We start from the raw sequence: 26,216 nt of genomic DNA on the forward strand, positions 1-26,216 counted from the left end.
TCCACCATTATCCCTTCCTACTCAACAAAGATCCAGTTCTCAGTGAAGTTTCTCCTGCGTGCTCCTAGAAGTCCAGTGGCTGTGATGCTGTCACTTCCCAGCTGGGCTGGGCTTTCTTCAGTGCTTGGACTGGCTGATTCACATTTCTGCCAGGCTACAGCTGTGGCCCAGGTTGGATGGGAGCAATTGTTCCAGAACACCAGCTGAATATTTTCATTTTTCTTCCTCTGATAATTCCCCATTTGGTTGTTCATAGAATCATCTGAGTTGGAAGGGACCCGTAAAGGTCATTTGGTCCAACTCCCCTACAATGAACAGGGACACCTACAGCTAGACAAGGTTGCTCAGAGCCCTGTTCAGCTTGACCTTGAATGTCTCCAGGGATGGGGTACCCACCATGTCTTTGGACAATCTCCCTGCTGTGCCTGTTGGCTACACTTCGTAAGCTCTGTGGGGCACAGTCTACCTCTTGCCTTTGTTATTCCCAGTCGCTGTTTAATGCAAAACGTGCGCTCCACCGTGGACTTGAAATCAAGTTTTCTCCTGCTCCCCTACTATTTCCTGCTACGTTAAGCTCCAAGTACCATATATTTCATTCTTATCCAGATGCCATGGACATGGATTGAAGAGCTGTGGCTCTCTAAATAGTGAGTGGGTAAATGACCAAGATTTCTTAGTTCCTCTAACATCGCCTTCTCTTTCTTCTTGTGTTGATTGCAAAGCACTGAAGTACTCTCTTCCTTTGCTTCAAAATCTAGTTCCCCTTCTGCTGGGCTGAGGATTTCACTATGAATCAGAGAAAAATCAGAATTAAGTGTATATTCACACAGGCATAAACTGAGGATTTTCATTCTCACTTCTCTTATCTTAAACAAAAGCTGACTTCTTATATGTCAAAAACTTAAATTGTAATTTTTTTTTTTAAGAGGAAAAGCTCTTTTGACAAGAGGAGGTAATTCATTCTATAGTACATGTGAAACTGGTAAATGGCATACAACTTCTTGGTACCCTTCATTATTGTTCACCTTTACATTTCATTTGTTACTATAGATGTTTTTGTTCCCTATTCAAGGGAATATTGCTCTAGGGAGTTGGAGCAATTTGAGTAGAGGATGGCTTACAGAGTGATCTACCTATGGTGGTGCAGAGTGAAACAAGACTGGGCTTTTTAGCTGAATGCTTGCAGTGCCCGTGTTGGGGCACAAGGGAAATTGCGCTGAAAATGAGTGCCCAGCTTTCAGGCAAGAAGGCTTATTTAAAGCAAAGCGTGTTTTTCTGGCATGTAGTTCCACCAAACCGCTTAGATGTCTGTATAAGAGTGACTTTTTTTTTTAAAGGATAGTTCTAATGGCTCTTTTAGCAGCTAAAACACGATGTGTGGGATGGAGCTGATTATTTAGTTCGATTTAAAACTTGACTACAAAATGTAAGACAGACTTATGCGTAAACTTTGCTGTGGGCACACTGGAGCCATAACAGAGCAGGCCTCTGCTGTGGTGTGTTTGATGTCTTGTGCTCTTTCTTCCTACATATGTCTGAGGAACTGTAGGAGCTAAATATTTTGCAGGTAAGCAGTCCCATTTGAATTAGGAAACAAAAAACGGAACCACCTTGCAACATGTTGGTTTGTAGTTGTTCTTTCCTCTATAACTTCCAGGAACTTCAATTCTCAAGTCATGCAACATCGCGTAATAATTACTGCAGAGAAAGCGGAACAGTGTAAACTTGCCTCCTTTATGATTGCCTTGGTCTTATTTCTCTTCTCCCAATTAATTGCGAGGCTGCCCAATAAAATTAGGGAGGTAGTTGGTGACTGATACACCTTGTGGGGCCACAAATGGAAAACTTCCAATTTTTTTATCGGAGGCTCTGAATGCAAGGAGGTGGACACAGCTTCCTTCCAAAGCACAGTAACACAAGTTGTGGGCAACTCATTTAGCTGTGGCTCTTCTCCTTGGGTTGTTCCAGGCATCTGGCTTGTCAGTTGATTGCTCATTCACAACTGACACTTAAAAGTAATTGATAGGCTGCAAGCTGTTAGCTAGCATCAGTATTCAAACTGAATTGTTTTGTTTGGAGATGTATAGGTCAAATGGTATCAGCATAGACCATAATGCTGGGATCCTTTAAGCCAGACTTTGGAATCTCATTGATCTTGCCAAATGTGTGTTAACAAAATTTCATGGTAATGTCCCTTTAACTTGTGGTGGTCTTCTGAGTAACTTTTTTTTTAGTAATTAGCTTTTTTAAAAAAAAAATTAAATATATGCCTTTGTTTTTATGACTGTCCACATATATCTCTGTCTGAATCTGTGTATCTGCTAGACAGTGGTTTGGTTTTTCACCATAAAAATTTTCTACACCCAAAAGCCTCATGATCCTCACTTGCTATGAGGTTCATGTTTCCTCAGCTGGAAGGCTTACACAGTGCTTAATAGCTGTTGTTTGCAAAGCTCTCATCTCTGCTTTAGTACTGTCCAGAGGTTTATGGTAAGATATGTTTTGACCTGACTGTGTCTCAAGGTAATTCCAGTCCTTGAAACCTGGGACTACTGAAGTCACTGAGCTGCACCTTATGCTATAAGGCTGCTGCTGATAATCTGCGTGATGGTATAGGTGTTCTCTGTGCCAGGACAGTAACAGTGTAGGTGAGGTTGGTTATAGTACTTTACCATCTGGCTGAGAGTGCATGAAGAGTTTTGTGTGAAAACATCCAGCAATTCATATATATATATAAAATGAAGGTAACCTCTCTGTACTGGTCCCTTACATTCCAGACACCAGTTGCTCAGAGGGCAAGCCTCCTGGTGTCTGTCTGAACCACAGCAGTGCTGTCACTTGGGCTCTTGTACTTGTAAGTCTAGTAAAATGCTTCAGTCATCTTACAGTTTTTTTTTTCCTATGTTATAAGGAGATCTGAGTTGTTAAGGACTTTTCCTGGAAGCTTTTCATCCAGAGTCTTGTGCGGAGTAGAAGGAACGTCTCGGATATGAACACCATCTGAGTTCTAATATACTTTATTTTTATCTGTGTTAATCTGAGACCTAAATCCATTTTACAAGATTTCCCTCCGATTTGCTCTATCACTTTCAGATAGTTACAAGCAGATTCTAGAGGAAATGCTTACAGCTGGGATGTGGTACACGCTTCCCCTGGTATCAAACCTGGATGTGTTTCTAAAAGGCACCAACAAAGCTGTAGCAGGAGAAGCACTTTTCATATATGCAGCCCCTGTGAAATGATCCTTGTCGTTGTTGAGAGATTTCTTGGAACCTGCAATTGTTGATGGGTTCCAAAAGATGATTCAAAAACTGATTTGTCTTAGTCTGACAGGTTTCTTTCATAGTTGCAGGTTTCCAACTTTGCAGAAGCAGGTTTAATTTTTGTTTTAAATGAATGAATGATTATATTGAACTTAAACATATCAGACTAACAGCAGCCCTGTAGAGTGATAAGGAAATGGCATCAAGAATTTTTAATGAGAACTGCAAAATAGCTTCAGAAAGTGCCCTTTTCATCTGTTCACGCAGCAGAAAAGAGTGAAGTGTGTAGTTGTCCCTAATACTTTTCCCAGTTAAAAAGACCACATTTCTCATTATGGTACTGAGTCAGCAAAATTGGGAAGAGTGAAAGGTTTTGGAAGGGGGAAGGAAAAATTGAACCATTTTCTTAATGGGCTTTTTATGAGAGAGCAGGATGCTAAAGCCTGCCCCATGGAAAAGTTGCAGAGCAGGCACTGTGACAGCCCTGTGCTGTGAGCGTCTAAGGCATAGTGTAGGACCTGTCAAAGGAGTACTGGTTGCATTTAAACAGTGAAAAAAGCAGAAAACTTGCCTTTATCCCAGACTGTTTTCCAAACATTCTTTCAAAATTTGCTGTCTCCTGTGCTTTTGTGCAGTCTATCATATAATCTAAGTTGGGCAACAGATACTCAATGGATAGTAATGCTTTCATAGCTAGTGTTTTGTCGTTCCCCCCATGAGTACCCCATCTTTGGCAAACTCTAAATGAGCTTGTAGAAGCAGAAGTGTGTTTCTGCTTGAGCTGGTGTGGGAGCTGGAGGATCAGCCTGAGATGTGCTGCTGCTTTCTGCAGCACCACAATGCCCAGCTGTTTGCCAGGAGCCCTCTGCATGCGTCCCGACCTCTCAGGAGCACTGGCTGCTGGGATCAGTGATCACCTGGTTTTATAAACTCTGATGTTATCTGTAACTGCTCCTGTGGTTTCAATAGGAGGAGAGAAGGGATTAATATTGCGGCAGATAGTGTGGTGCTTAATTGCATTCAGATAACGTTGCTTAAATAGTTTTCTCTGTTTTCAAACTTGTTTTCATTTAATTTAGATGAAGGGTGAATAGAAGCTGCCAATTTGGCCATCTCTACATGATTCGTTATTTCATAATACCTGTATCATATTCCCTCTCATTCCTTTCCAAACTGAATTATCTTGCTCCCTTTAATCTCTTTACCAAGGAGGCCACCCATGCATCTAATAAGTTTTTACCTTTCTCTAACCATTTCTCATGCACTCTTTTTAACCTTGGACACTATTTAATGCTATTTGTCAGCATTGATAATACGATCCTCCTTTTTATTTTTTATTTTTTTGGCATCCCCTAACTCCTTAGTGTAACACATACTAATCTTTCCTCCCTATCGCACGATCAGGAGACTTTCCAGCTCAGAGTGTGATGTGGGAACACAAAAGCACACATGAACGCTCAGCCTGCCAAACTGAGTACCTGGCCTAATTTGCACCTCCAGTGTTGTGGCCCAAAAATTCATTTTGCAATTTCTTCTGTTTTCAGAACACCCTTGGAAAAACACACTGAGAGAATTCAATAACGAATTTGTATGCTAAAATGGGGGGGAAGGGGGAAGGGTTTTTCTGACATGGATTTTCATCAGTAATGGTGTTAACCATTGCTTACATTTGTTGAATTCCTCATAAGTTTTTCTTTGGAAGCTGATCTTATTCGATCTGTAAATCATGCTTACCCTATTGTATGATTCTTTTTTTTGACTTAGCAGATTTAGGTTCTTTTAAATGTTGTTCTTGAATACTGGTATGGCTTCAAAGCATTTAGTTCTCTCATCTTTTGATTTTATATAGGCATCTGTGTATAAAAATTTAAATGGTTGAGCAGCGTTATCTGAAATTAGTTATAAACATGTGGTATGTGAAATCAGTTACAAGGGTTGTAGTTATGGTTGCATGTGATGCTCTACCTGAAATCTATTTTCAGTTGCTTATATTTATTTTATTTAATTTGAAATGCTGAAATTGAAATAACCCACATCATCCCTTAACTTATTCTTTCTAATCAGATGCTCCAGATATTGAGTAATGAGATTGAGGGGAGGATGATGCCTGCTGTTGTAGGGGAGGGACCCTGGATTGGCGTAGGAGGGTGGTTCTTTGCTCAAGCAATTAAAAAAAAAAATAAAATTAAGGAAGTGTGTGGTGAGCTGAGGACTTTCAGGAAAACACTCCCCTTTGGTTAGGAAAATTGGATTCTACACCGTGCCTCAGCTATCTGGTGCTGGGCAGAAGCTGCTGCAAGTCACCTGTGGTGTGTCCCGTGGTTGGTTTGTCTTCTATCAAGAGCCTTGATTCCCTCTTGTAGAAGTGCAGGATTCTCCTTGCTGCTTTGTGCAGCTTCAAAGCTGCACTTTGAATGCACAGAAGTGCTGAGCTCTGTGGAAAATGAAGCCCTTGGTGTCCAAATTGGTCACTCAATTAGTAGTTCCTTCTGACAATTTTGGGTTTGTTCTCTGTGGTTCAGTTCTACATTCTTAAAACCCTGGTAATGCCACCTAAACAGAACTGTATTATAGGGTAAACTTATTAATAGTTTTGAACATTTGGTTACAACTGTAAGTTCCCAGGAGAAGAATTCACTCCAGGGTTTGTATGGGATGTGGTAAATAAGCCAGAGTTATTGTTTTCAGGCACTGCCTTTCTGGTGTGTGCAAACAATAACTTCAGCAGCTTCCAGACTTATTTTTCTGATTCTTCCAGACTATGGTCGTGGTTTCACGAGACAGTAAACTGGGTACTGAAGGGCCTACAAGATGAAAAACACCATCACCACATGTTGCAATGTGTTGAGCCACTGCAGTCTGGCTTTGCCTATTCAAATGCCTTCACAATGTTTTGAAGGAGCAGCCGTGCCCCAGCGGACTTCGTGCTGGTTTGGATACTCCATGCCTGTCCTGTTTTGCCTCTACAGGAGACCTGTGTGGTCTTGCTTTTTCGGTTTAAAAAAAAAAAAATCCAAAAAAGAAGCAAAGGTGCTCCGTTGATGCTCTGGCTTGTGGCAGCAGGCAGGCCAGCCTGGCACCATCTCAGCAGTCTGTTGGAGTTTCTTCACCAGTGGTGCGGCCTTGTCTAATTGCACCTCTCAGAAATGACAGCTTCCTCAGGGATTTATGAGGCGCTTCACATTTAATTTTCTCTGTAAGCCATGCTGTTTGGGCCCCCTACTGGGGACACAAGTTTCAGCAATGAAAAGAGTACATAAGCCAGAAGGAAGCTGCTCCGGATTCCTCGTTTCTGTAAGTTGTGGGGCTGGGTGATTGCTGGTGGCTCTGCTGAGGCATTGCTTCATGCACTGGGGCCTGGTGGGGATTACATCATGTTGTTTTGTTGCATTAATGTAGTTTGAAATTGCATTTATTGTGGACATAAAAATACAGAACAGCTAAGGTGTACAGATGGCATCGGTGTTTCAAGCAGGCTTGAAATCTGGAGCGTTACCAGGATTGCCTCACCCAGCTCTTTCCCTTTCTTTCACCTTGACTCTCCTCTCTGAAAACAGAAGCCGTTTCACCAGCATCTTCTTTCCTCATATTGTTGCCAGACCTCTTTTTTCCTTTTTTTCTCTTTTTGTTAAATCACCTGGAACACTCAGCATTTGCAGCCAAAAACATCCACATCGTCTTTTACTGAATGACCCTAATCTTCCTGTCTCTATTTCTGCCTCTGCTACCTGTGATTTCAGTTGCTATCTAATTATAACTCCTCAGCATGCTAGGAGTTGTAGAAATTAGGATGGTGGTACAGTGCATTTGCTTTATATAAGCAGATTCTACAGTAATACTGTAAGGTTTGTATGAGGGGTGTGTGTGTGTGAGAAACAGTATGGAAAACTGTTCTTCTGGACCTAATGCCTTGAGACTAATCTGTACAGGGCAGAAAACCTACAATCCCAGTAAGAAGGGATGTATGAAATAGTGTGCTCTAAAAGAGCAGAAACAGACTTTTCTGGCATATTCAAAGGCTCCACTTCTAAACCCATGAAATCTACGTGAGAACTGGAATATTTTGATGTGGGCTTCCTGATTTCAGCGCTGCTGAGGAGTAACATTTGCTTGTGAGGCAGCACTTGTAGAGCAGCCGCAATCTGTGGGGCTTGGTGTAGGGTAACGCTGTTTATAATGAAGTCAGAACTGGCTTTTAAAGCCTGATGAATGAAAGTCCACAGTATAAGACTGCGGCTTTTTTGTGTGAGAGACATCTGTGCTATAACAAGAGCAGGAGACCCAATTTAGACAACTGCTAGAACAAGAGCTCAAGAAAAGCGAAGCGAGGACTTTTTTTTCCCTTGCTTAGATGAAAAGTTTATACAAATAAACTTCTCCTTTCAGCTGCTCATCAGAATTGCTGCTGCACCACCAACTTGGCTTTGAATTTTGTTCTGATGGTCCAACAAGGCTGTACACCAAGAGTGTTACGGAAGAGCAGCTTAAACAAAACATATTTGTTTTGCAGCAGAATTAGGAGGCTTTGAACTAGAGTAAAAAAAAAAAAAAAAAAAAAACCAAAAAACTGGGGAGAGGGAAAAAGACTGGATGAGGAGAAATGTGAAAAAGTGAGGGATGTGAACAGAATCTGGCTGTTACAGTAAATAGGTATGAAGCAAGAAACATGCAGGAGTGGATTTCTATGTTTTGCAGTGAGTTACAATGGGGGGTGGGGGGCCTGGTACTGAGTAGTTGCAGTGGCTGGTTCTGATAGTGTCCACAGCAAAGCTTGCTGATCCCTGGAAAATAGATGCATACACTCCCATCTCCCCCAACCACTTCTCAGAAATTTTTTTACTAATACATTTCAAATAGTCTGGGTAACAGATTGTCTTGATGGTGCTGCTCACACAACCTTCTTACATGAGCAAGATGAAAATAAGAGTGTGTGATGGGGACTGTGCTGCTGAGAGCAACGGTACTTCACTCAATAGGGATTGTATATTTTGTTAAAGTTCCAGTTGTCCAAGGAAGCTTATCACAAATCTGCTTGATTTGGTTCAACTTCATTAAAATGAAAATGGGAACTTCAGTCGCTTAGATTAACGCTCTGAGATGCACACTCTGCGCGCTCTCTCTGAGATAGCTCAGAGTAGGATTAAGGAGTAGTATAACTGGAGAACTTCAGATGAAGAGGAGTGGGATGTTGAATGCTGAGTAATCCCTCAGTGGTGGCAAAAGAGCCTTTTGTTTCATAGGGTTCTTGGAGTAGATGCATGTCGAACATGTTGAGAGCATTTTGGTAGCTGACTCTAAGTATACTGAAAGCAGTAGTTCTGGGAGTGCATCTAATACTTTTTGAAATGTTGCTTAGTTTCAGCTTGAAAGCATTCCTTTTCCTGGTGAAGGTGGTGACTTTAAAATCTGGTTCTTCATTAAAATGTATTCTTAAGTCAGAACATAAATTTAGCATGGAAATAAATTGCAAAACATTGTTTAACTTTTATTTCAGCATTGCTCTTCTCCCGTATGAATGAAATGAAATTCAGTAATCTTTGAAATCACGCAGCTTTTGGCCAAATGTAATTTGTGGAGTTCAAATGTAACCAAAATTTGTCATAAATCACTAAAATGTTAGCTCACACTTGTAATGCAGTCTTCTGTGTAATACAGCACTGGTGTTGACATACTGTAGGGACAAAAATTGCTTTTTTCTGACTAATGAACTCTTCAGTATCCTGTTTCCAGTAAACATCTCAAAGTGGGTTTCTGAGCCAGGGACTTGGCTTGCTTTTGCTTGTTTTGAAGCACTCGCTCCTGCTCGTCTGTTGATTTCAATTGAGGAAAAATTATCATTTGGTCCATCTCTAGCAGAAAGCTTCACTAGTCACATGCAGTGACTCCCCAGGCTTGTGCTGATGTGCAGCCCTGAGCAGTAAGACCTCCAAGGTCCCACTTGTCTTGGTGATCACTTAAATGGTCTCCAAAGGCTTTCCCCCAGGCTTCTCATTTCTTCCTATGTCCCAGAACTTCTCTGCTTTCAGAAATATTAGTGAACTTCAGAGTAAATGTGTTCTTAAGTAGTTTCAAACTCCAGAATTTGAGGAGTAACAGAAAAAACACTTTTAGGGGATCACAAAGGCTTTTCTTACTTCTTAGTTTAAATTGGTTGCTTCTGCAGCATCATTTTAATTCTCAAAACAAAACACTAGATACAACAGAGCACAGTGGTATACTTGTTCTGTGCTACTACTGGTGTAGCCACTGTTCGATGGAACAGTATTTCTCAGCAGGAGTGAAGTCAAGTTCACACCATCTGGATTTTAGAAGGGCTGTTGGTGGGTATTTTTATGTTTTTATTTGAATGCTCTGATACCTTGATTTTTCTAAACTGTGAGGATACTCTTGCTACTGATTCCTTTAGAATGGAGAATAACATTTTTCTATGAAACTAAAGAGTAATTATTCCTGACTCTGTTTTGCCCCACGCTGTGAACAGGTAGTTTCAAGGTTTATTTTCAAAAGGTTGGGACTTAGGTATTATATTTCTTCAGCTGTGTTCTTCATTTTCAAATTTGTCAAGTTTTGTGTGGATTTTCTGAATTTAGAACAAATGTAAGTAATGCATGCTTACTCTTTCCAAGCTGATATGATTTATAGCTTATCAGAGAAGTTGTCTTAAATGTTCATGTTCTGATAAAATCATTGTAAATTTTAGTGTCATTAGTTTTTTTTTTTTTTTTTTTTTGTTAATGATTTTATTAACCTTTTCTTTCTTTTCCTTCCTGATAGGTATTGGACAGTTTGTTAGCTCAGTATGGAACAGTGGAGAACTGTGAGCAAGGTAGGCACTCCGACCTCAAATTGCTTTTAAATTTGTAGTAAGAAGTGAATGCATGCTAAATTTACCCTCTTTCCTTTTGTTTTCCTCTCTAGTGAACACTGACACAGAGACTGCAGTTGTAAATGTAACATATGGCAATAAGGACCAGGCTAGACAGTAAGTATCTTGGTATTTGCTGCTGTAGGCTGGCTTGCATGTTGGAGTTCATGTTCAGATTTTATATGCATCTTTTCTTCTGATTAATCTACCAGTAAAATGATCATCTGAGTGATACCACTTTAAGAAAGCCTCTTTGCCAAGTCTTGTGTGTTTTACCTTAGAGTTTGCTATTTTCTGTCATCAACTTCTCATACACGTTCAGTGTGTGTGTGTGAGATAAAATTGAAAATTAGGGTAAAATTATTTGTGTAGGGAGAGTAGAAAGGCCATTGATCAGCCAGAGGCTGGGGATGGGAGGATTCCTCTCTCTGTGTGCTTGTGATTATGGCTTTTGCCAAGCCTATGACTCTCCCAGAATGGTTGGTGTCCCAGCACAAGCTGTTAGTCTATAATTGATTTGCTTATATCTGCTTATTTTGTTTGCTTATGTCTTCAGTAATCAATGATTTTTTATCTAGATCTTAAAATTCAAAACCAAAATGTTTTTTTAACCAACAATTATATACTTTCCTTTAAACATTGATATTATTAATTATAGGCTATAGGTTTAAATTTGCTTTTCCTTTGTAGCTAGGAACTCAAGTGCTTTTTCTTAATTTCTAATTTGGAGACTCAAACATTTTTTTCTCCCTCCTTCCTAACCATAGCAGGTTAAACAAAACCATACCCAAGGGAATAGCCTGCAATGAATTTCTTTTTTTTAACTTTGAAATTTCTGCCACCTTGTGGCTAACTAGAATGAGCATTAAAGATGTAAGCTATGCTGATGGTATGCATTAATACAAAATTACAAATGAAATAAATTTGTACACTTAAGGATTTATGAATTCCATGCAACTTGAAAGCAACACAAATCATATTTCCAAATGTTTGGTTGCTTGTTAGTATATTCTAAATAGATGTGATAGGAAAGTTGTCAGTAGTTTTCCTAGTATATACTGGTACTGAAGGAAACTACTTCAAATCACTATTGAACTTACATCCTCAAAACATGAATTGATATTTTCTTCTCTGTGATCTTTTGTTGCTTTTAATTCTCCTGCAAAATAATTTAAAAATGTGCTGAATTTCTTGTTCTGAAGGAGTCCAGTGGTGCAGTGTTAGAAATTGGTTGTAAGTTACCTCTTTGAAAATGTAATAAGGAAGTACCAAAAATACCATGGAAAGAAGCATGATGCATAAATTTGATCAGTCATCTGTCATGTGGTTTCCTGGATTTGTGCACTACGTTCTGAAGCTGAGGACCACAAAGTGCAATTTCTTCTCCCTTAGACAATATTTGTTAAAATTTGTGGATAATCCTGAGGAAATGCCACAATAAGTCAAGCCTGTGAGGAAGTGATTGAGATTAAAAACAAATAATTTGGTTTTGCCTGAGAAATTGCATGAAAAAATAATTGAAGGTACCTTGAGTTTGAAGCAGGTGAATTAGTATCCATCATAGACATTGGTGGAGGACCAGATGTAGTGCAAGATGAATGATGATGTGTGTTTGCCTTGAGCATGTAGGGCAAGTGCATGAGCCTTGATTTGCTTTTGTGAATACTGTGACAGACTCAGGTCTGCCTAAGGGATTAGTTAATTTATGCCAAGAAAATATTGGTTCAAGTTGTTTGGGTTCAGGTTGCAACTCTTCAGCCACCAAAAAAAAAACAACTCAAGTGGCCAGGTGGATGTTCTTCTGGTGAAAGCAGTGAGGAATTACAAGGTAGAATCACCACAGGGCACGTGTGGCTGATCTATAGGGACACTGGTGGTGTTTCAGTTGAATGTTTTTGCGAGACATGACTTAGTTGTGCTGCTTGTATGGTTGTGGTAGACAGCAGTGGCTTCAGAAAGGAGGAGTGGTACATGAGTGCTTGACATCTGATAGAAGTCAGCATTGGTCAGCCCGTGCAGTACCAGGAGTAACAAGAAATGCTTATTTGAAAGTTGCTCATGCTGCTGGGAATCAACAGCTAACAAAAATTTTGCATTTTGAGATAAAGCAGCTTAGGGCAAATACTGCTATAAGCAGTGATGCTAGCACATCACAGCATCCTGTACACGCGACAAAGAGATCATACAATCCCTATGGTGCTGTATGCAGTGGCTCCCCAGTTCTCGGTGTGTTTTACACCTTTTGCAACATGTGCTAACCTCATGGTTGGTGACTGACAAAACAGGCTAAGCTGGTTGCTTCCCTTCTGGATAGAAGGGACTGTGTACTGATGGAACAGTGCAGTGATAGTGCTGCACCATAACCTGGTTCTGATTTAAACTTCTGATATGCAGTTTAAACACGTGGCGTGTATTGTTTGAAGGGTGTTACTTTTGAAACTCTTAGTCTTAGCCAGTTGGGAAACTGAGCTTTCCTCTGTCTTAATTGCTGTGGCAGAGGTTTTCTTGTCCCCCCATTTTCTGGGCTGGTGCTGCAATTTTGGCTTTAAACTGAAGGAGTTGAGAGCTGGGTCCAAAGTGGCAATGCTACGCCATTGCAACAAGCCAGAGAATAAGCCAGGCCAACCAGGATAGTGACAAATGTTCCTTAGGTACCTCTCATGACCACAGTATCACGAGTCAGGGTGTCAGCCATCTCAAGGACATGTAGAAATTGCTCACCTCTAGGGAAACCTGTGTACTCTGCTCCCTTTACTTCTCTTAAGTGCATGTATACCAGTGTACACAGCATGAGAAGTAAACAGGAAGAATTAGGGATCTGTGTGTGGTCACAGAGCCATGGTCTCATTGCAATCACAGCAACTTTGTGCGACAGCTCATGTGACTGGAATGCTGTCATGAACATCTATGTACTTTTTAGGAAAGTCAGACTAGTTAGGCAAAGAGGTTTGCAGAGAGGCATAGGGCAAGCAGTAAGATCTCTACTCCCAGGATAGTGAGGAGAAACCTGGAACTTTCTGGGGAGCTCTGCGACCTCAAACCACTCCTCCTGCAAGTGACTAGAAGGAGGAGGGAGTTGTTCCAACTCAAAGCCGTATCATTCCCATAAATTAGAGACAGTCTTAAAAAGTATACATGCACTGCTCTTAAACATGCAGTTACTGTTGTGATGGATTCTGGAATATCTGGGAGAGGAGTAGAAAGGGCAAGTGGCAGAGCCCAGATCATGCAGTGCTGGCTGGGTGTTCAGCCTGAAATTGAGATGTGTGTCTTGAAGTGACCTGCTGGCTAAAGGGCTCTCTTCCTTCTTCCCTTGTTGATCCAGAATGGGCTGACCATGTCTCTGTGGCTGTCATCGTCACAGTCACGCTGCCTCCTCTTTCTCTCCCCAAAATGTTCCAGAGTATAAGCATTGAGTACTACAGAATTGAGCTCTGCCAGGTTTTTGGAAGGGATTTCCGTACAAAGCTGGTCTCCTGTTTGTGGAGTGGGTGCCTGTTATTTCAGGATGGGGCTGGATGACCATTTTTTGTATCTTATTTTTCAGCTCATCTCTGAGCTATGGCTGCTGATTGTGTCTCATAACTGATGGTATGTTTTAACTACTGGCTGTGATGTGAGGAGATCAGGGTTTGTGTCTTAGCAGATACAAGCAGATATACTCACGATGCTGCTGATAGCCTTTTAATGAGAATATATACAAAACAAATGCTGTTACCCCTTTCAGTGAAGCACAAAGCTGTGTGTGCATACAAGGAAGCATCTTTGACAAATGGGTAAGAGTTCACATAACTAATATTTTCATATACCATCATGGATCAGGACTAACGTTGCCATAGGAACGATAGGACTGAGAATTCTAAATGGTATGTGATTATAAGCTAAGATTTGTCTTTTGCTTTGTTTTTATTTTCAGAAATACTAATGAAAACTATATTTTTACTTAATGTGGAAAAAAAAATTTTCAGCCAAAGAAAGATTACTACGTAAATCTGTCATCTTGGTATGCAAATGTATCTGCTTAGGGAGGAAAAATGAAAGGTAGTGTACATATAAGCTGCATGTGGGAGTAAAACGTGTTCTCCATCTAGTGTTTAGCATCATCATGCTATCAGTGGATGAATGATTTCCTGCACGAGATTTGATGCTTCTTCTGTATTCGTTAACTTAGAATGTTTAATCTCCACTAGTATCTGAAGGTAGAAGGCTGGTCAAATATGGTCAAATATCTTCTCATAGGAAGCTCACAAGAGAACAGCAGTGAGATGTAATTTTGATGGGGGGGGAAAAACTCAACTGACTGCATAGCAAAGTATTTATTTAGTGGCTTCATCCTCACAAAACGATCCTCTTTTGAGTAGGTCTTACCTGAACACAAGCCAAGCTGTAGTACAATCTAACAGAGCATAGGCAGTGGTTGTTGCAAAATTTAGTTTTATTTGGAAAAAAAAAAGGAACTACAGTGAGATTTCTGCCAGCTCTTGCTGGCATTTGAAAGGTAAGCGCTTTCAGTTTTCCCCATTGTCTTAATTAAAAAAAAAAAAAAAAGATTTTGGGGCATGGAAGTTACTGCTTGGTGAGGAAGCTTACTGAAGGTTTCTCCACCTCTGTACTCATTAAGTCTCTCTGAGGTTTTTAGCCTTCGTGTAAAAGATGGTGGGTACCAGCAATGACTTCTGACAGAGGTAATTTGTGACATCTTCATAGCTGCGATCATGGGAGGGGAGATCCTTAGCTCTGTTTGGGAAAGGAGAGGCCCTTGCTGAAAGGTAGAGGTGGTATAGTTTGAAGTTCTGAGGTGGTCATTGTATAAGAGGATATACTTGGAAGAATGGAGTGGATTTAATGTGTCTTTTGGTGGACTGCAAAAATGGCAATAGGTATGGCATGGTGGGGATCTCCTTAGCCTTGACTAAGGCAGGTGCCACTGGTGGCAGGAAGAAGTACTCCCTTGCTGTCCTCTGCATCTTACATCTCTCACGGGTGGAGTTGGCTCTCCTTGAGGCAAGTGCTGATGTTTCTTTCTGCGATGCTGGTACCAGAGCAAGCTTAGGAAACCTGTGGTTTTGAATTACTGCCTTCTTTTTTTCCTGAAGTAGTACTTTGATGCCTGTAAAATTTTGGTCTAGTTCTGGTACTGAAGGAATGCTGAAGAAACTAATCTTACCTGATTACAGCCTTGTTACATGCCATAAAATTGATTAAAAACTATGTTCAGAGCAATTAAATAAAGGTGTTATGGTATTATGACAGTATATTAAGAAGCTAGTGTTTTCTGACTCTTCTTCTGACTTCTTGTTACTTGATCAAATTGGATTATAAAACAAGCCAGCCTATAAAATATGGAGAACTCCGATTCAGACAGTGAATTCCTTATTTTAAACTTTTCTCTCTACGTATCTAAACTAGTTAAATCAGTGATGCCACTGAGTATTTCCACGTGCTCAGGTGCACACCACTGCTATCTAGCTTGAGAAGCGAATTTTAAATCATGTTTGCTTCCAAATGTCTGCTCAAAACCACCCTGTCCAGAATTTGATATTTTTCTCCCCTTCTCATCATATGGCTTTGGTAGCCAGGGAGGATTGTGTATTGCTGATATGATTGTTTTTTTTACCAAAATGGAAAATGAGCTTTTTTCAGTTTGTTTTGGATTTTAGGTCGAATACAATGTCTCATAGAAGTGCTTAACAGTTTATAAATTGCTTTTAAGCAGAAAAACTCAAATTCTTTCCAGAGGAAGTATGGTATATGTCAATTGTTACTTTATAATATCTGTTGTGACAACATGATATGTCTGTAGGTTGGTTGCAAACAAAAGCCTAGTCTTTTTCTCCCCTATTACTACTGAGAAGAGTGGGATACCTCTTGCATTGATTTAATGTAGGATTTTGTAAATGCTGGGATTCTGGCCTGGGAAGCTTTAAAGTCAGAGAAGCTGGAAGCATTTTAGGAAAGAAGCAGTGTCTGAACTTGTCAAATGAATGCATGGAAGAGAATGAGCTTGTATGAATGTCAATCTGCTGCCTACCAGCATGTTGGCAAAATGGTTGGTGCTCATCTCTTCAACATCTTGATGTTTGATTTCAAAAGAAACAGGGCTTGGGCAGCTGCACTGGCTGATGGTGCCATTCCCCTTCCCTACAGCTCTTTAGCTTCTTGGCTGATTTCAGAAAAGCTCAAACCATAAATAGAGGTTGCAGATATTTGCAATTGGTGAGAACTCTCTTTCAGGTTACATAAGATAAGACTTCATACCCCTTCCCCAAATAATATCTTCGCCAAGAGAGACTTTGGTGAAATGCCTTTTCAGTGTTGCTACTCTGTGCTTAAGCTCAGACTTGAGAGACAAATCTATAGGACAGCAAGTTTCATTAGTTGTACTGCTCAGTCTTTTCTGTTCTTGTAAACAGTGTTTTGTGTAATAAAATGCTGCTCTCTAGTCTGTGGAGTAGAAGTTCAGAAATGTCAGCTTTCAAATGGCCTCAGCAAATTTTAATTCAGCTCTCTTCTGCCATATGCTGTAGGAGATTCTCCCATTATGGGAACAATTACACTTCCATTCCATCCCCAGAGGACTTCTGTCTCATTTGGTGAACAGAAGTATTTAATGAGCAGTGATCAGTTATTCAATATTTTGCTTTCCTTGTTGTTCAGTGGGATTGCCTTAGGCCTTATTTATTACCAACCCTTATTAAATGCTGCTCCAAAGACAAGAATTAATTTTGTAAGCTCTTTACTGTCCTACTGGAGTATTTCACAGACACTGGTTTACTCCTTGAGATGTGAGGGTGTATGTTATCCTCTTTATTGCATCTGAAGGTCATTGTCCTGGTATCACTTCTGTGCATGGCTGATGCTCTCTTGCAACAGTGGTTTGAGGCCAGAGGCCTGGTGGTCAAGTGGGACACCTGGGAGGTGAGCAGTACTTTGCTAACTGCCCTTGGAAATGGTTGGCCTTGTATCTCTGTGGCAGACAAAGGGTTAAAGCCGTCTTGGGGAGCAGTGTGTTGTAAACCAGCTGTAACTACACACAAATGTGTGAAAACTAGATTCAGTTTCTGTATCTCCAAGACCTTGCTCCAGAGTGTATGGTTACTATGAGCTTTTTAAAAGATGATGTTGGTGGATTCCTTAATATGCAATACAAATCTCCTTCCCTCTCACAAGTGTTTTTAAGTTCACCTTTAAACAAAGTCTCTTAGTAATTTTTTTGGTCCTAGATTAAGCCTGGCATTCATAAACTACCCCCAGATCAATGCATGTTTCAGTGATATCAGTATATCACATTTCTGATAATGTCAATAACATGCCTTCTGTGGTGAAACTCAAACTTTTTGAAGTAGATGCATAAAACTTATATGTTACCAGCATACTGTGGGTAGCTTAGTTATCCCTACTGCTTCTAGGATCTTCAATTTTATTGACACTTCCTCTTCTGATTGCAAGTGCAAGGTCTTCTACCTTTCAGAAATCTGTTGCTTTGGGCCCTTGAGTTGTGCTTCTGCAGAGAGGAGGCTGGGTCAGGTTGACCTGTGCATGCGGGACTTCGCTTAGTTGAAATGGCTGTGTTCAGATGCTTGCCTCTCCTTGTCAGAAGTATCATAATGTCCTCAGTGCTACAAAGGGGTATGGGAGCTACCTTATTTGTGGGTGCTGCTTAGAGCATAGATGACGAGGGTATTTTTTGTATTAGGTAAAATCACCTGCTGCAATGTGCCTGATCTTTGGTATTCCCTCTACTGGAAACCAGCGATGATTTGCCAGCTGATCCATAAAGAGATTCAGATTTAGAGCTTCCAGTAGCTGGGGCCTCTTTTAAATGTAGCCAATGTCTCAGTGGCCTTCAAGTGTTCAGTGTTACGCTGAGGATGTGCTCTACTCACTGTAGTGGGATGGTATGGTCCTAATGGCAGAATAGAGCTTGAAACACCATGTCTTCAAACACCTTTGCATCGATCAAGAGCATTACTGATGCATTAGTTTTAATGTGCCAGTTAACTTCTAATCCGTTACTGGTTGGTAAGCTGATGTTTCAAGTGCCATTGACTGGCTTTGAGTACTTCCTCTGCTGCTGAGAACGAAGTGCGAGCTGTTATTCATATCTTTTTCTGTCATAGCTGTGTCAGTTGGTGCAAAAAACCTCCAGCCAAATAGCTGTGCTGGCAAAAACTCTAATGAAGGTGCTGTGATATCAGCTAAAAAGTTTTCCCTCTGGTGCAGATTTAATTCTATTTGGGAAACTGATTTAAATTACAGCAGGCAAAAGAATGCTTTTGAGTATATAAGCCCTGTCTCCTGTGAGGCTTTGCTGATAGAGTTGTACCAGCAAAACCTTTAAAGTGCACAGAACCCCAGAGCAAGCAAGAGCTAACTTGTAGTTCTTAATATGGTAACATTACTGTCTTCAGTCAAGATTTAGATTAAAAAAATAAACAAATAATTAAATATAAGCTTTCACTTGGGAACCAGATTTTAGCTTGTTTTACTTGGGAAGTGTGGAAGGCTGCACCTGAATGATTTCTCATTCTTATGGTGTCCCATCTGTGACTTTCTTTTCTTTTTTTCCCAACCCCCTCCTACTCTTCTCCCCTTTGCAAACAAACAGAGCAATAGAAAAACTGAACGGGTTTCAGCTTGAAAACTATTCCTTGAAAGTTGCATATATCCCCGATGAAATGGCAGCACAGCAACCTCCGCAGCAACATCCCCAGGGACGACGTGGATTTGGACAGAGGGGCCCTCCAAGGCAGGGCTCACCCAGCGCAACCGCGCGGCAGAAACCACAGTCAGATGTTCCTCTACGGATGTTGGTTCCCACGCAGTTTGTTGGAGCCATTATTGGGAAAGAAGGAGCAACCATCAGAAATATTACAAAGCAGACTCAGTCCAAGTAGGTTACTGTAAAGATGTTACTTTAAGTTTCAATGTTGTGTCCTTGTCTACTGTGTGAAAGGAAAAGCAAAATTTCTGCCTCCTCTGTGGGATAAGTGTGTATTTACAGTCTGTTCAGCAGTTTGTCTTGCTATGGGAGCTGCTGGGAACACTTTGCCTTAGCGGTGTGTGTTTTCTGTGTTCTGTGTGTGTGCTGTGTCTTAGTTTGTGCGTATTTTTTGTTGCTGGAGGAAGCTCAACCTTACAGATAGAAGGGGGGGTTCTTTTCCTTTATTTTTTTCTCTTTAAGTCTGGAGTATTTATGTTATTGAAATGTTCTTGGTTACAGGATGAGATTGTCTCCCACTTCTCCCATAACACTGTTACAGCCTTTGAAAGGCTGCTGCATCAAACTCATGCTCAGCAGCATCGTTTCTGGAGACCAAACATTTTTGTTTCAGCTTGTGTAATCAGTGCTGTTTTCTGTTCTGAGATGGCAAGTAGTGACTTTAGGAACACATAAATCATGTACAATTCCACAATAAATGAAAGTAACTGCAAATAGAAAATTTTGGGCAAGATTTAAGAACTTGATTCTGCCCTTGACACATGTACAGATACTTGCCTTTTTTTTTTTCCAATTCACTTTGAATGAAATTAGGCAGTGCTAGTAGGATGATATTGATGCCAGAGTTATTTAGCAGATGTACTAATAAGACTCTGAGAATAAGAAGGGAAACAGAAAACCGAAATATATTGGTCTGCAAAATGTATAGGCAGTGTAGTGACATATCCAAGCATTTAAGTGCTTATTGTAGCTTTAGTTTAATTCAGGGTATTCTTTGGATTTAAATTTGTTTTCAATCATGGATGGGAAGCTGGGAGCAGAAAAAAAGAACCTTCATCTCTTTCTTCTTACACCTCATACTAATTTATCTAATGTGAATATATTCTTTGCTTTCAAATTGCAGACCATGCCAAAACACAGATTAAGGAAATACACAAGACAAAAAGCAAGCTACTAGTTGCCCCAAGAAGCTTAGAGCACTAGGGTCCAGAGACATGGAAGAAGATTGTTTTTAGAGTGTCTTAAATCCCTACCCACAAGGAAGGCGTAAGCACAGATGCAGGGGAAGGTGGGGTTCACAATCAAAGAATTCTAGGATTCTCCAAAGAGCAAGGATGAAAGATACTGCCTTGAGTAGTACAACAAAAAAGAGGCCCCCTGCCCACCGTACCCAGGATTATCTTGATACTAATTTCAATTTCTCATTAGCATGCTGTAACCCAGGAGACTGTTCTATGTTTAACAACAAAGATTTAAGAGATTTGTAGTGTCCTAACAAGACTTGGTTGTAGTTCGCCTATGGGCAACCAATTCGCAGGTGATATCTAAAACTTCCAGGCTTCTTTACTATAGTACCTGAATTAGAATTTTGGCATAAGAAAAGTTCTTATCTCTTAAAAGAAGGCTGAACAGAGCAGAAACAATTGCAGGTTGTTAGCTCTAAGGATATGCTACTTCAAGAATGATGTTTTTCCTATTCGGGGATTGAAAAAAGAGAAGTCTACTTCCAGTTGCACTGAGGATTGTCGTGGACTTCTCAAAATGTTGCATTATGAAATAAAATGATTTTTCAATATCAGAACTGGAAAAAAAAATACAGGGGTTGAGAGAAGAGTAGTGTGGTTAGTTGTGAAATTCAGAAACAGCTATCATTTGGGGGAAAAGGGGAGGGAGGAAGCAGAAAGAAGAGATGGAAATAGAAATAACCTGCAGTTATTGGCAGAGTACAAAAAATATCCAAGGTAATATCCAAGGTATTGTCTTGTTGTAGATTGTGATTAATTTTAAGTTCTACAGCTACATAAAATGTGATGTAGATTCAAGCTGCTAGTTTCAGAATGTCAGAGTGGAGAAGGAGGAAAGGTAAAGGCAGGACAAATTTTAGGTTTAAAACACATAAGTAATCTTCAGGATAAATGCAAACGCTACTTTGCACTTGTTAGTGGAGAAGTGCTAGGAAGACCTGTTGTTGAGGTCATGGGAACACCAACGAGGGACAAAGTCTTGCTGTACCTGTAGTTGCAGTCATTATTAGTAGTGTGATGGAACTGCTGATAAACAGCCAGAGTTTTGGGAAACCTTGATGAAATGTTCTCTTCAGTGGGTCATCACAGATTGTCTACCTAATGTCTCCTCTGAATGCAGTTTGAAGAATGAAGATCCTAGCATCCAAATAGTACAAAGGTTGCTCCAAAAGTAATGCTTCCTATCTATTTCTGTGGAAACTAAACCGGAGACAGAGCACAGTAACACTAATAGAGCTGTTTCACAGCTGCTAGGATGATGTTGTTGCTTGGAAAATGTTGCTCATGCAGTCCAACATCCACTGTGCTAACACCCGCTGTTTAGTCTCCACTGCTGCTCAGAAAGCTGACATTGATGGGTGTCAGTGGATGCAGATTCTTCCTCCTGGAGGAATTCAGTGCTATGCCTTTGCTTCATACGCACTTCCATGTCAGACACCATTTTGTCAGACTGCCCTCCACTGCCATCTATTTTATGGCAACAAAATGTTATGACTTATTAGCAGGAAGGTTCAACCTCTACTGCTGTACTACCAACATCTGCCTCTGACATTGTGGGCCAACATTGTAAGAGGCATTATTTTCAGAGCAGCCCTCGTATTTAGGGAATGTTTGAGTAATTGCATCCTCTTGAAATGAAACTACTGAAATGTAGTTGTTGTTAGCTCAAAGTTAATTAGTTCTATGAGAGTTGTAAGTATGCAGAGTGTGTACTGTACAGTATGTGGTTACGGTTGGTGTTTTTCTTTCTTTTAAGAATTGATATTCATCGTAAAGAGAATGCAGGTGCTGCTGAGAAACCAATTACCATTCACTCAACTCCTGAAGGCTGCTCAACAGCTTGTAAAATCATTATGGAGATCATGCAAAAAGAAGCTCAAGATACTAAATTGTGAGTAAAAGGCATTTCATTGTGAAGGCATTAAAAATTCTAATTTCTTGTTGACTTCGTTTCAAGAAGGGTTCTTAAAATCTGTTAAGTAGTGAATCTTTCCTCTGTTGTTGTTATTTGCACTTAACTAGAGAAGTCTTGCTTCTTTTACCTTTTAGGGATGGTTTAATTGCTTAAGTATCTTCAGTACCTGTCTACATTCCCAGCTACTCAGTGTCTGTAATTCTGAAGTGAAACGGATCAAATATTGAAAGTTTTTGAGGCACTAGTATCTTTAGTGAACTATCACTAAAAGCTTTTGTATCTTGCTTCCTTTCCAACTGTTCTTGCTACTTCAGTAGGACTTCTGTTTGCAGATACATTACAAGAAATCTTTAATTGATAGTGCTGAAATAGCATTGCACTTGTATTCATTCTGCATCTCTTATAATAAGCGTGTGGGAGTGAATGGAAGTGGTAGACATTTCTGTGAAAATACAGTTTATCCATAACATGCATAAAAGTTTGCACTCTGGTCTTCAAGTCTCACTGGGTGTAACCTCCATTACAGTACGGAAGAAATTCCCCTGAAGATATTGGCACACAACAACTTTGTTGGTCGACTTATTGGCAAAGAAGGAAGAAATCTGAAGAAAATTGAGCAGGACACGGATACTAAAATCACGATATCTCCGTAAGTTTTTGGTCATATAATATTTTAGTGAGATGTTTAGTGCTGCTGTGCTATGTATGTTTAGGTGCAGAACTCTTATAAATGTTGCATGTTTTGAAGAATGAGATGACTGCTCAGGGACACGATTTAGTGGAGGGTTGTTAGTTAGGGGATATGGTTAGGTCATGGTTGGACTCAACAGTCTTTAAGGTCTTTTCCAACCTGAGTGATTCTATGAGTCTATGACACTCTTTTGGAGGCACATTCATAATTTGGGTTTAACTGTTACCTAACTTCAGTTACAGTGCATGTAAACATTGATTCTTCATTGCAAATTCAGCCAACAGACCTAAAAATAATAGAAGCTATGTGAAGCTCACCTTAGAAATACATTTTAAGTGTTTGTTATTTTTAGTATATTATGCTTTGTGCAAAGAATAATTTTTTTAAACTACAAGGTTGGATTAGTTCTGAGCTGTGTGTGAAAATGTGTAAAACTACCAGTGTTTCTTGTAAGGGTTCTGGCTTCTGATATAGATTAATTTTTTGACAAGAGAAAGAAATCAAATGAATACTGAAAAGAGAGTTTTTAGTGGTAATTCTGTCCCCCTCCGATCACTAGCAGCTGAACTAGGATATGTTGACTAGCCTGCATCTAAGTAACAGATTTTGGTTTTTGAGTTCGCGAAGGTAACCAAGACCTATTCAAATTTATCTGAGATCAGGCAGGAATTTTCTCTGTAACGGGAAAAGTCAGTGAGGTGAGGGAGGAAATCACTGATTAAATATCTCTGGAGAAGTTTGGCTGCTAATAGTAGTTTTACCCTGGGGAAATATCTTCAGAGAACCTCCTATTCTGAATAACGAATGTTCTGGTGTGAACTTCCAGGCGTTTAAGAGCACTCTAAAACTTTAGCTGAGAAAGGAAGAAGAGGGCTTATAGGTTGTAGGAGAAGGAGCAAAGCTGAAAGATGGATAAACGAGCGAAGAGATGAGAAGAAATGCAGGGATTGGGGGGAAATAATGTGCTGTAGAAATAAGCTCAGGTGGAAGCTAGGAGATGAATGACTTTAGTCAAAATGAAGAGTACTGGAATTTAATGCTGTAGCCCTTGCATTTTCTGCGGGCAGTTACTTTTACTATTTTGCAGCAAATGACTTAAAGTGTTTGGCTGTTCTGTCATGAGGATTTGGAGACTGTAGTCTGACTGGGTTTGGGCCTTTTTCCCTGTTTTCTTTGGGAATCCACTAGTTCTTAAGGAAAATGTCTTGCAGTCTGTGTTTCTGGTACATCTAAAAAAGCTGAAGCCCTCTGGGGCTGAGCAGTGCTCATATTCTGCCCGTGTCTGATATTTTCCATTTCATGCCGCACCTCAGCACATAATATCCATGTGATGCCAATCCTCACTGTGGTGATTCCTTTTGGATTTGCTGTGAGGGCAGAGTTTCTCCAGATTATCTTAGAGTCTGAACAACGTTCCAAATTGACGCTTCGCTCTTTAGAGGGAGTGACACAATTAGATGTCATTGCAATCAGCTAACAAACCTTGATGACCCTCTGCTTTTTGTTAATTAATTGTGCTTCTGTTTCATCCATAGATTGCAGGACTTGACACTCTATAATCCAGAAAGGACCATTACAGTTAAAGGCAGTATTGAAACTTGTGCCAAGGCCGAGGAAGAAATTATGAAGAAAATCAGGGAATCCTATGAAAATGATATTGCTGCTATGAATGTGAGTTGTTCTGTGACATGAATCTCTTTTGGCTTAGATGTGAAGGACTGCTAGAGGTCATCTGGCCAAACAGTGACCTCTTTCAAACATAAATAGGGTTGTGTAATACCTTGTTCCTTTTGGGATATCTCCATGGATGGAGTTCTCTGGGGAGAAATTCTAGTGAACAGAATTTCCCTCTGTTGCCACTTGTATTTGTTTGAGCCTTGGGTATGTTTTTGTTGGTTTTTTTATTATCATTTGTTGTTTTAATGAGGGTTTCCTCTGCTGGTTTGTTTTAAGATAATTGATATAGATTGAGGAAATAGATGACAATTTTACTTTTTTGTTATTGCTGCAGAAGCCTGAAACGACTGTGTTCGTGCTGTTGTGGTTTATATGCCATATTGTATAAGTTTCTTAGCCATGTTCGCTAGTCTCTTGATGTTAAAAGCATAACATAAGTAAGATGGATCTCTCCTGCTTTCAATTATTCAATTTAAGAAGGCTATATTAAAGTTTTTCTTGATATAGATGATAAAGATATTCAATTATTCAGTGATTGGTGATTATATAATGAAAACAACACACCTCATCAGTTTGCCAAAGTATTACTAATGCATATTGGGGAAAAATCTGAGATGGCTGATAAGCCACGAAAAGCTTCTTGTGTGTCTGTATTACCAAATCTTATGGTCTAGGATCAGACTGGAAATATCTTCAACTTTACAGTAGTCTCTGATTTTCTAAGAATGGCTATTCATTATGGTTTCTCTACTGGCTAGAGGGAGAACTGTTTTTCCCCTTCCTCCCATGCTGTGCCATGTGCAGGACATAAAATACGTATGAGTACACAAAGGATTTTATTGTGGTACATCTTTGCCTCATATAGTGAGCTCTGTTCTGCTGTTTGGCAAAGGTGTGGCAAGCAGAAAGCTGTCTCTAGTAGTTAGTACTGGGTTGATTTCAAGCTTAGTTATTTGTGATTATAGGGTAGATGGTAATGTGTTTGGCATGTTTTGTGTGTCTTGCAATTGGATTACCTCGATGGCCTGAGATGGTGTCAGTGTCTAGATGAAATATTTCTGAAGCAAAGTTCTTTTAATAGACAATAATTTGACAAAGTCAGAGATAGTGCTAAAAAGTTTTGTTGCAGAAAACATATGCTTCCTAGTACTTGGTGCTACCATCTGTCTTGTGTGGTCAAGTGAGGGACATGCAACTGCGTAGCTGATGTTTCCCCATCAAGAACTGATGGGATCTTAGTTTATCTTTTACAGGCGTGGAAGGGAGGATAAGGTTTGTAGTGTGCATGATAAAGCAGGACTTGTTCATGGGATTTCTCTGATTGTGTAGCACTGTTTCTTTAGTATAAAGCCAGAATGATCGTCTCTGGTAGTTTGTTCACTCTGAAAGTAAATGATGCTATTCCCTGAATTCCTTGCTATGAAGTCTGTGATACACATCACTTAAGTTATAGTAAGGAATTCCTAGCTGCCTCATCTAATGAAAATAATCTTTTTAACATTATTGGTCTGTACATGTATTGGGAAAATAAGTTTGAAACTGAGTCTTTGGGGTGGTGGAGACAGGGAGAATTGGGGGCTGAGATGAGGAACATACTGACATCCTTTCAAAAGTTTAATAGCTTACTATATAGCCAGTTAGGATTTTGATTAAACTTAATAAGAATCATAAATCTAAAATTACTCTTCTGTCATTGCAGCTTCAAGCACATTTAATTCCTGGATTAAATCTGAATGCCTTGGGTCTGTTCCCACCTTCTTCTTCAGGAATACCACCTCCTGCAGTGAGTGTTGCCTCTGCTGCTGCTGCTGCTTCATATCCACCATTTGGGGTAAGACA

General features: G+C 40.0%; 1 protein-coding gene across 4 annotated transcripts in view; it reads left to right on the top strand.

The window, feature by feature from the left end:
• IGF2BP3 (insulin like growth factor 2 mRNA binding protein 3) overlaps positions 1–26,216 on the top strand; it is a 104,072-nt gene that overhangs the window by 52,338 nt on the left and 25,518 nt on the right. For 3 of the 4 annotated variants that reach the window (XM_031590097.2, XM_031590099.2, XM_090142676.1), the window contains 7 exons: positions 10,038–10,089; positions 10,182–10,245; positions 18,737–19,021; positions 21,851–21,985; positions 22,536–22,658; positions 24,236–24,371; positions 26,077–26,208. In XM_031590097.2, the coding sequence (XP_031445957.1) occupies positions 10,038–10,089; positions 10,182–10,245; positions 18,737–19,021; positions 21,851–21,985; positions 22,536–22,658; positions 24,236–24,371; positions 26,077–26,208 (927 nt within the window). Of the gene's footprint in view, positions 1–3,581; positions 6,558–10,037; positions 10,090–10,181; positions 10,246–18,736; positions 19,022–21,850; positions 21,986–22,535; positions 22,659–24,235; positions 24,372–26,076; positions 26,209–26,216 lie in introns of those variants that run through there. The other variant, XM_090142677.1, reaches the window with a different exon arrangement.

The sequence above is a fragment of the Phasianus colchicus genome, chromosome 6 (assembly GCF_987193195.1).
Source record: "Phasianus colchicus chromosome 6, bPhaCol1.hap1.1, whole genome shotgun sequence".
Taxonomy (NCBI): Eukaryota; Metazoa; Chordata; class Aves; order Galliformes; family Phasianidae; genus Phasianus; species Phasianus colchicus.